The sequence below is a fragment of the Haliaeetus albicilla genome, chromosome 28, assembly GCF_947461875.1.
Source record: "Haliaeetus albicilla chromosome 28, bHalAlb1.1, whole genome shotgun sequence".
Classification (NCBI taxonomy): Eukaryota; Metazoa; Chordata; class Aves; order Accipitriformes; family Accipitridae; genus Haliaeetus; species Haliaeetus albicilla.
This window is the reverse complement of record NC_091510.1, coordinates 3,499,741-3,510,922: the sequence shown is the minus strand read 5'-3', so window position 1 is coordinate 3,510,922 and position 11,182 is coordinate 3,499,741. Positions and strand designations below refer to the sequence as shown.

The 11,182-nt window shown below is 44.1% G+C and overlaps 1 protein-coding gene across 1 annotated transcript in view; it reads left to right on the top strand.

Moving 5' to 3' along the window:
• Positions 1–2,897: 2,897 nt before the first annotated feature.
• Positions 2,898–11,182, top strand: part of CFAP54 (cilia and flagella associated protein 54) — a 111,116-nt gene continuing 102,831 nt past the window's right edge. Inside the window, exons 1-2 of the mRNA XM_069773479.1 lie at positions 2,898–3,124; positions 9,287–9,392. Coding sequence (XP_069629580.1) covers positions 2,952–3,124; positions 9,287–9,392 — 279 coding nt within the window. The 5' untranslated portion in view covers positions 2,898–2,951. The remainder of the gene's footprint in view (positions 3,125–9,286; positions 9,393–11,182) is intronic.

The following is an 11,182-nucleotide window of genomic DNA, read 5'->3' as shown; positions in this document are numbered from 1 at the left end:
CTTCTGAAGAATCTATAATCTTTTGGAAGTTAAAAAGTTCTATTCATTTAACTATAAGTCTTTCTGACTTTTGAACCCATTAAATGTTTGACCCATTAAATGTTAGATGGAGACTATCTGAAGTGTACATTTGAGTCTTCTGCAGAACAGTAAAACAGGAATCAGTATAGTAAGCATCCAAAACTGAAATAACATACACGCCATCATGCTTGCTGCGGTGTAGTTCCTTGCTATGGTTCTCCATGGCTTTCCACGCTGGGTGCTGAGAGGGTCAGACCTTCCCTCCTTTTACACTAAACCTCCACGTAGCAGGGAGTGCATACTTGGACCCTGTTGAGCTCTGGCCCAGGAATTTTAGACTGAACACTCTTCATGAGCTGGCTGATCAGCTATGCCCTGGTTAAGCTCCCAGTGGTTAAAGCTTTATCTTTACATAGTTCTGTAATCTTCCCCTTTGGGAAATGGCTATACTCCCTTTCTCTTATCATTCTCTTTGACTCAGTTTGTTTCTATGGCTGAAACACTAACTCAAACTGCTGATGTTACATTCAGTACACCATCTGCTAGTCAAATATTAGAGATATGCAAAGTTTTACTCAGCAGTCTCGTTTCCAGTCTCTCAAGTTCCCCTTGAAGCTTCTAGGCACTGCTGCTTTGTTAAGAGCACGTTTCTTCCTCCCCCCTGAATGTGAAGATCAGCCCTTTGGGATACAGCACCATCTAGTGAAGCAAACTAGCTCAGAGCTTCATAGGGACTTGAAAGGGATGCCACCAGCAGCACTCACAGTGGCACAAGCCACCTTTCACAAGAGGCCAGTGTTTATTAGTCATCTGGAATCCATCACAGGAAGCTCTTTGGTTAGCGTGGCAAAGCACAGGCAAAATCTTTAAATGTAGCAGTAACTGCTCCCCAAGCCAAGTTCTCGTATTTCAGTTGTCTTGTAAAATTTGCCTCTGTACCCAGTGATTTCTAAATCCCAGCATCAGCACCTTTGTGCCATGTGTTTTCATTGCAGGGTTTTCTACTGCCTCCACAGAATCTGAGGAACCGGCTCCCTCTTGCAGTCAGCCATTGGCTCCCTCTTGCAGTCAGCCATTTGCTCCCATCTAAATGCACAGCCACTGTCGCTGGAATTAACTCCATGCATATGAATCGCCTGTAATGACTCCTGCCAACACCTTGCCATAGTCACACGATACCTGTAGGGCGATGGATCCACACAACTCCCAGCAGGTAACAATACAAAATCAGTGTGTAACATGACTCAGACACGTTAGTCATAAATGAATTAAAATTTTTGCATATTCCCCATAGTATCTAAGTGATTCCCACATCTTTTCTCTGGCCTGGCTAATGCAGTATTTTCTGGTTCCCATCATTCAGCATACCAATGCTGCATCTCTCCTGTCATTCAAAGGACAGTTCCTTTACTATCATCTATGAATTACCTGCATGCACTTTTCAGGTACTTCTTTGCTTTACCCCTCCCTATTGATCCTTTTCCATTCAATGTCAAGAAACTGCCTCCAACTGGCCCTGGCTGCTGGGATTCATTGCCCACTCACCACATTTCTAAGCTTTCACTTTCATGTTTTCAATTAAGTTGTCCCTTATGCTCCTCATGACAACGAACACGGCAACACAGCCAGTTTCCTTCAGATCCCTCCCAAACCCCTTTACCATAATGCCTATAAGGAACTTGAAAACACATAGGCTGCTATGACTGCCTCCTATAACATTGATGAAGACGGCCTGGTTGTTTCCCAGTTTGCCACCTTATTGTTTTTAATAGACAGATAAAACCGTTTAGTGGGTTAGCACACTTTCTTCTTTTATCTGTAGTCGTGCAGTAGGCTTGGCTCAGTGATGCAATCAGCAAGTTCAAAACGACATCCCTGGTGAAATACGTTATTGCAAAACCATCCCATAAGGTACGTCCTGGTGTCGTCCAAGCTTCCTCCAGCAGCCGTCGCACGGCAAACCACCTCCGAACTGCAACGCCTTTTGCCAGCGACAGTCCTAGCCGCTGCCGTGACGCTTCTTCGACTGCCTCTTGGCACTTTGCAGCCTCAGAGAGAGAATCATAGAATCATTTAGGTTGGAAAAGACCTTCAAGATCATTGAGTCCAACCATCAACCATACCCACTAAACCATGTTATGGAGTACCCCGTTTACGCGCTTTTTGAATACCTCCAGGGATGGTGACTCAACCACTTCCCTGGGCAGCCTGTTCCAATGCCTGACAACCCTTTCAGTGAAGAAATTTTTCCTAATATCCAATCTAAACCTCCCCTGATGCAGCTTGAGGATATTTCCTCTCGTCCTATCACTAGTTACTTGATAGAAGAGACCAGCACCCACCTCACTACAACCTCCTTTCAGGCAGTTGTAGAGAGCGATAAGGTCTCCCCTCGGCCTCCTTTTCTCCAGACTAAACAACCCCAGTTCCCTCAGCCGCTCCTCACAAGACTTGTGCTCCAGGCCCCTCACCAGCTCGATTGCCCTTCTCTGGACGCGCTCCAGCACCTCCATGTCTTTCCTGTAGCGAGGGGCCCAAAACTGAACACGGGACTCGAGGTGTGGCCTCACCGGTGCCGAGTACAGGGGGACAATCACCTCCCTGTTCCCGCTGGCCACACTATTTCTGATACAGGAAAAAAGCTCTTCCACCCGCCGGCGCTGAGGTGCGACGACTCGCGGCTCGCGCCCCTCCACCTGTGCGAGACCCCTCGCTCGCCCCCCTCCCCCGGGGGTGGGCTACAACCCGACCCCTGCCCCGACGACCCCTTCCCCGGGGTCTGAGGGCAGATTTCATCCCTGAAGCGGGTGGGGGGTTTCAGCGGGGAGCTGTCAGCGCCGCAACCCGGCCCCACAGGCCTCCGCCGGGCCGTTGCCCGCGGCCGTTGCCTGGCGACGCCGCCGCTTTCCCGCCGCGGCCGGGCCCGCAGCATGGCGGAACCCGCCGGGCCGCCCCCGCCGGCCGTTTTCTTCGGGGCCGTAGCGCCGGGTAACCCGGTGGTAGACAGCTTGGAAGCCGAGCTGCGAGACGTTCTGAGCTCCCTGCGGCGGCTGGGAGGCGAGGGGGAGGCCGAGCCGCAGCAGCACGACCTGCACCGCCGCGGGTAGGGGCTGTCTCCTCATCGTCCCCGCGTCGCCAACCGCCCCGGGAACCGCTCGCCGTTCCCGCCTGCCCCTGCCTCAAAACCTCCCCTTCCCTCACCGCTCCCCTCTTGCTTCCTTCGCTCTCCGCCTCCAGCCCCTTCCCCTCGGCCTCCCCTCACCCGCGTCCCACAGGCCAGGCAGCCCCTTCCCTCCCTGTTGTTCACCTGTGCCAAAACCCCCGCAATCCGCCTCCCCCCCCCCCCTTTTTTTTTTAAAAATAATTAACCCCCCCTCCAAAACCTGAACATCCCCCTTTTTTCAGCACTTCCTAGAAGTGAAGGCTTCATGGGAAAAGCACGAGGTGGTGTGGAAGTTGGCAGCACCGCTGTTGGCTGTATCAATCAGAGCTGCCTGAGCTTTCTGGTAGGAAAATCCCTTCCCAGCGCTGGAGCAACTGGCAGCCCACCAGCATGTGGTACTGCGTGCGAGGGTGAATACTTGTGGGCACGTACGTGCCTTTAAAAGATGCGCTCGCAGTAGGGCTACGTGAGGATAACGCCACGCAGCTCTTTCCGTGCATATGTCTGTGTCTACGTTGGTGTATTTTTATACACATAGATGCAGGCAGAGCATATGGCAAGTATAATTGCGCATATTTGTTTGCTCGCATACATGCAGATCTGTGGGTATGCATAAATCTAGATTTTGTAATGCAGTTAAGATAGAGCAACTGGAATGGGTGTATGATTCATAGTGCGTGCATATGTCTTGTACAGACTGTGCATTTCTCATGTAGCTCTCCCTATTGCATTTAGGCACATTATGAGGTAAGAGTTCAACTGCTTCTTTTAAGGTAAATGGTTGGTTTTCTATCGTTATTATCTGAGCAGTGTCCTATTCTAAATTTACAACATAAAACCCGAAAGTTTCCCAGGTTACCAAAATGTAATTCAAAACCAGCACAGGAGTTAGGTTACAGGGTGGTTAGTTTATCTCTTAGGTGCAGCTTCTACCCTTATGTATTTCACTCAGTACTTTCCTAGATGTAGTCCACAAATGACCCTTCCCCAAAGGAGCTGTGTACATTTTCAGGAGGTACTCAGATTCTGCAGCCAGGCATTTGTCTGCACTGGAGATCTCTCCTTTTCTAAGCTGTCTGGATTTCTAATTTATTTATATGGCATGTTCATCTTTAGGTCTAGGTCTATCATACAGGTATCAGTCCCCAGGCTTTTCCCTCTAGTGTTTTGAATCTCAGTGTGTTGGCTTTTCATATTGCTTCAGCAGCTGATTTCAGTGCTTTGCTATTTTTAAGCCTTTCTGTAGCTTTAGACTTTTTTTTTTTTTGCTTTAGCTGCTCTGTACTCTTTACTTTGAAAGTTATCCCCTCTAGGCCCCTTAAAAGAAGGAATGCCACTCAGCTGCTTCAGACACCACCAAAATTGCTGATAATGAACACATTTATTGTATCTTCTACACATTCATCGTATCTTCTGGTTGGGAGCTGGGCACCCTGAATCTGATCTGTTTGCAATGTCATGCCAAGTTACCAGTTTTTGTGAACAGTGTCTCCAAGCCTTTCTTTACTTTGCCCTCTAGAATATTTTGACCTGAGTAGGCTCTGCCTTACTTGAACTGGTACTCTGTAGATGTGACCCATGTCCACACATAACTTGGTTGGCATGAGAGCATTTTCTCATCTGGAGAATTCTGCAGCATTCATCATGGAGTTGAGAACTAATGCTACCTCGGTCTTGATCACAGAAGTCACTGGTAATGATGATCCATACCAAAATTCCAGAGCATTGAGAACATCGTGTAACACGAAGCTCCCAGTAGCTCTGCATCCTCCCGTGTTCTTCATTTGTATAGGGGCAGTACAGAGGTAGAAGACTGAAAATCTGATTATTAGCGTATGTTCAGGCAGCTAGCAAAGTCATGAGTATTTATTTGTGACTGTGAAATTTCAGGGTTGTTTCTCCCTTGCTTCATTGTTTGATAACTCAAAAATGGAGTGTGTGCTGCTTGTAGAACCAGCCTTAGTCTAGTTGTTCCTAATAATTTCTGAAGGTAATGGCTATTACAGATGCTTTCCTAAATGCTCTAAAGACTGCTTGCTGTGTCATTTGTCAAGCTACTTTTCCTGGTATGGGTTCACATCAAAGCGTTCTTGTTATTTGAGGAACAAGAAAACCAGCTTCCACAGGGCAAGTATGTTCAGTTTAGAAAAATAAAATTGTCAGCTTCCTTCCTCCAATGCTGTCAGCCTTTGGTGTTGATAAGTCAACAGTAAGGCTGTAATTTAGGTACTTAAAATGTTCTAATGTAAAAAACCAAAAATTACTGAGGACCTGCCCTGTACTGGAATCACGAATCTTTTCAATCAGAAGAAGTAGCAATCAAAAGTATTTTTCCCTCAACTAAACGAGGAGTTGTTTTACCCCATTCCTCTGGGCAAGGAGGCCATCAAAAGATTACCTTGAGCTATTGATTTTCTCTCATGTTGTGTGGCTTAGCCACCCTTATTTAATGATATCTTTTGATCAGTATCAGAGAATTCTTTACTGCCTGTAGTGAAGACTTTTGGCTCAGAAGTATAGCCACGTGGGCCTTACCCTGTGCACACTATTACAGGTTGACCTTAGGGAAATTTTTTTTATTATTCATAGAGTGGTTGGAAATAATGAAACTTCACCTCTGAGCTCCAATAGCCCAGTATTTTTTTTAAGAAATCACTTGCTTAACTTGTTATTCTGGTGTCCTACAGCCTGTTTAAAGGAAAGGCTGATGAGCTGTTTGGGAAGTGTCTCACTCTCCTCCTTTGTCTGTGTCAAAGAAACATTCCTGTATCATGAACTCAACTTGTAGTTAGTCATGGCATTGTAGCAGATAAGGTTTACCTTAACGTTCCCATTGAAGTTGAAAGTCTAGTCAGATTTGTCACTACTTTACTAAAGTAATTTATTACAGATTTGTTACTCGCTTATCACATCTAAGAATCTCGTGTTAATATGAACATTCAAAACAAAAAATCAAGATGACCATTACTGGGGACTTTTCAGCTGATCAGTCTTAAATTTATTAGTCTCACCTTCCAGAGCTTTATCCACAGTCATTCTTACTATCAGTAACTTTACAGCCCTACAACCTGATAATTACCCTTTTTTTCCCTTCTTTCTCCCTCCACCCCAGAGTATCCATCAAACCTCTTGGACTCTGTAAGTCTTTTCCTAACCTTCTTCCTTTGATGGTCCAAGGGAACTCTGCTCAGATGTGTAACAGATTCCTTCTCTCTGCAGCCTGTTTTGGGTTTGTGTGGTGGGGTTTTGATGGCAGGGGAGGAGCTGCAGGGCCGGCTCCTGTGAGAAGCTGCTAGAAGCTTCCCCGGCTTCAAGCTGGACCCACCTCTGGCCCAAGGCCGAGCCCATCAGTGACAGTGGTAACACCTGTGGGAGAACAGATTTAAGAGGGGAAACCTGCAGTGGGGGAAGAGATTGGAATGTGAAACCCCTGTGCAGATACCTAGGTCAGTGAAGGAGGGGAGGAGGGGATGCCCCTGCAGCTCATGGTGAGATGGCAGGCTGTCCCTCCCCAGCCCATGGAGGGGAGCAGGGAAGCAGATGCCTACCTGCAGCCTGGGGAGAGAGGAGCCCATGCTGGAGCAGGGGGATGGATGCCCCCCCAAGATGGCTGGGACTCTATGGGAAAGCCCGTGCTGGAGCAGGCTGTGCCTGAAGGACTGCAGCCCGTGGAAGGAACCCACGCTGGAGCAGTTTGGGAAGAACTGCAGCCTGAGGGAAAGACCCATGTTGGAGAAGTTTGTGGAGGACTGTCTCCTGTGGGAGGGACTCCATGCTGGAGCAGGGGCCGAGTGAGGAGTCCTCCTCCTGAGGAGGAAGGAGTGGCAGAGACAAGGTGTGAGGAACTGACCCCAACCCCCATTCCCTGTCCCCCTGTGCTGCCAAGGGAAGGAGGTGGAGAATTCAGGAATGAAGTTAAGCCCAGGAAGAAGGGAGGGGTGAGGGGAAGGTGTTTTGAGATTCGCTTTTACTTCCTATTATCCTTGTTTTGATTTGATTGGTAGTAAATTAAATTGATTTTGTTTCTTTCCTAAGTTGAGCCTAAGTTTTGCCCATGACCATAAGTGAGGAGTGATCCCTCCCTGTCCTTGTTTTGACCCACAAGTGAGTGTTTCTTTATATTTCCTCCTGATCTCACTGGGGCCAGAGGCGGGAGCGAGAGAGTGAGTGGCTTTGTGGTGCTTTGTTACCAGCTGGGCTTAAACCACGACATAGCCTCTTTGCAGATTTATGCTTACTAACTGGAGTGGGGTACTTCTCTCAGTATAAGTCAGCAGCCACCCAGGCTGTTAATTGCTTATGGATGGACGGACCAGGAGGGACTCATTCCCCATTTGGAAGGTGCTCTTCATTAAACTGGGCTATGGTTTCCTTTAAAAACATAACGCCTTAGAACGTTTTACCCAGATTGTTGCTTTTGGCCTAGTTTGTGCTGTTACTGCATTTTTCATTTAGGATACACCTCTAGAATGTCCTACTTATTTCTTCACTACTTACTTTCAAGAACTGAGAATTGTGCCGAGATGGTACTTTTAGAAAAAAAGGATTATGGCTGTTGTAATTCTTTGGTGCAAAGATCATTTTGACTGGTTTCTCATACAGCCATCTGTTTCACCTTGAAATGTGAAGCCTTCTGTGTGGAAAAAATGATGGTACTTATTGTGCCTTTTTTTTTACCGGGAGCTGTCTTATAAGCTGAAATGAAGAGCTGTCTGGGAGACTGTGAGAATGGATTCCAAGTTCCTGAATGTCAGAAAACAGTTTAAGAAAGTGTCTTGCATTCTAGTCTACCATCACTGTCTTGAGAGATTGAAAAGTTCCGCTACCTCACACCAGTAAGGATAAGGTTTACATGTGAGAATTCACCTAGAAGGTGATTTTCAAACATTAATTCCGCTCTCTTCAGTTGTTTTCCTTCCTTATAAATTGCTACCTATGAATAATTTAGCTGTTGTGGTTTCACAAGGCACTCTTTACTGAGGTTTCTGTACAAGTGATTTGTTAAGAGAATAAATGTAAGAGAGGCCTGGAACTGTCAACACTGTCAATACTATTAATAATTTGGTAACAGGATTTTTTTCTGAAAAATCCCTGTGCTTATTATCAGTCTGTCTGATCAATTATTGTTTTCCACTTTGAATATAGCTTTCTTGAAAAAGTCTAGGGTGGGCAAGTTGTACACATGAGGGCACTAGCCCATCAAAGAGCAGTCAGAAGGTACTATAATACTGGTGTGATGTAGTCAGTTCCTCTGTAGAGGAGGCAAACTGCTTAGAGCCAGTTACCTTTTATGGGAGGCTTGCTGGTTCTGCCAAGTAAGTAATTTGTTACACAAAGTCATCATTGATGACAACTGTGGCTGGAATAACAGGCAGAGGCAACAGAAGAGCATTGCAGCTATTGCCATAAAATCCTTTCTATTTTAACAAATGTGTCATTTGCTTCTCTCTGAATCCTACCCTTTATGATTTAAAATTCCTGAACATTTCATGCCAAATGCAGGTCGTGCTAGAGGCTTTTTAATGACTTTCTTTTTTTGTGATTCGTGGTATAGCTCTGTATACCATAGCTCTATATACTTTATAGCTCTATGGTTTATTCCATGGCTACCAGTTCCCAACTTTGCTGCTACCTGGCATGCATTGTTATTTTGGGATCTTTTTTCCTGCTCTTAGCATTTGTAGTTTCCGGTCTAATAATTGCTGTGAGCTGTAATTCACTGAGTTTCTTTAAAATATCAAATTGTTTCTTCAAACAGAATTTTTCAAATACTAGCTGAAAGGTGCGGCAGATTTTCCACTTGTGACCATGTTTGAACAATGCAAGGGGATTAATACTAAGACATTTTAATAAGAATTTACACAGGAGAAAATTCATCCTATTTTAAACGTGTGATAAAAACTCGTGACAGAAATGAAACCCAGAAATGTCCTTGGCTGCCTGTTAAATCCAGTTTTAATGATCACTTGTTTTGAAGTATGTAGAGGTTCAAATAGATTTGGAAGAAAGGAGTTTTCACAATTTGAAGTTTTCCTGATTTGTTTACTTGTTATATCTTGTTTACAGTTTAATCTGAAACCTTTTCTCCTGTATCTTTTTTAGAGCAAATACTTTGTTTAATATTTGGATCAAATATAAGCCTCGACTGCCAGAGTGGTATTACAATGAAAAACTTCTGAAAGTTGGTGATTCCCTTGCTCAGATCAAAGTAAGTCATATGAAAACAGAAAAGGCTCAGTCACAGTCTTTGTTTCATTATGTTTCTATGCCACTTTAATTTTTAATCATTTTTACTGGAAGCTATTTAGAAAGTAACAAGAACTTTTACAAAATAATTCCAGTGAGAGCTGGTGGTTTGTATCTCATATTATTGTAAAATTGCTCTGATTTTTTGATATATTTTCTATATCTGTATTTTCTGTGCACCCATTGCCTTTTTAAACACCCCAAAATCGTTCTTTAATATTTGTTTGATGTTTCAGCGTGGTAGAGTACAATATCTGACTGTGCCTATAGGTGCTGCTTAAGTACAAATTGATAATGGGAGCAGTGGTGGTTTGTTCCACTGAAATGTCAACTCAGTGCTCAGTTAACCAAACGTGAATGTAAAGAATGGTCAGGAGAGGAACAGAGAACAAAAACCAGAGTGCAATTACACATCATACAACTGTATGTATTGACGGTGCTCCTGCATCTTGAATTCTGTGTGCACTTCTGGTCTCCTCCAAAAAAGTAAATTGCAACTAAAAAAGATGCGGGAGCTAGATTGTTGAAGACTTTGAGAGTATTTGGGGGATGTTTCACTACATGATAACTCTATTTTTATACTCTTACCTAGACACCTGTTATTGGCTACTGTTGGAGATGGGATACTGGGCTAGTAACTATTGGTGTGACTCAATAAGGCTGTTTTTGTATTATATTCTTACATAATAATTGTTCTTTGTGTCTGCTGGGGAAAAAAGCCCTCAAAGGTGTGCTACTTATTACCTCAGTGATATTTGTGTCAGAAGATCATGTCGTAAAATCTGGGTCTTTCAAGGGTAATTACTAAACAACACTCAGAAGCAGCTCATAGATGTACAGTTGAAAGCTAGTTGCAAGTCATTCCTTTTAGGATTGAAGAAGGGTGTGTGGTCCTGAGTGATACAGTTATGAAGCAGAAATACTGAAGGATTACAGAATTATAGGTTAATTTATTATAAAGGTTCAATACTTGAAAACTTGCTTGAGAGAACACACTTAAAGTTTGTAGAGAATTAGCGTAACTTAGAGTAAGGGACAGCTGCTGAATAGATGTTATCTGCTTAGTGGGATTTTGTGTTTGTAATGATCCATCAGTGGATTTTTCTACTTTTTGGCACAAACATGAGAAGATATTTATTTGGTCAATAATACTTTCCTAGCTTAAAACTCTGGCTATTTAGTCTGTCTGGGTTACGAGGCAGTCAAGTATATATTTCCCCTAGAAAAGAAGAGGGCATAATTGGAAATGTATCAAGATAGCTTGAGGGGCCATCTTTTGGAGGAACACATCCAGTGAAACTGTTCTTCCACTATTATGTCCTTTGCTTATGGAATCCAGCAAGGATAAATGCTATTTTATGCTATTTATGGAAAGTGTATATATGTGGCTACTAGGTGAGCTTTTCCACAGACCACGGCAAAGGTATGAGTATTATGCAGATGTTACAAAGTCTTGCATATCTTTCACTGCATCTGCCCTAAAGAATTCCACAAAAGTGGCCTGCCTTCTGAATAAAGAACAGCAAGTCGAAGCTAAACTTCAGCAGCACTCAACACTTATTGGTAGGTTGAAGAAGGCATATAGAAGAGTCCATAACTGTGGATCCATTATAATTGGAGGTATAGGCTCATGGTGTAGGTTTAGGAATACTCACAGAAATTCTTAACCTTCAATAACTGCATTTGTTAATAGCCTCTTTATTGACTAGGCAATTCCATTCATGTTTTCTTCATGTTCATGTTTTCCTTAAG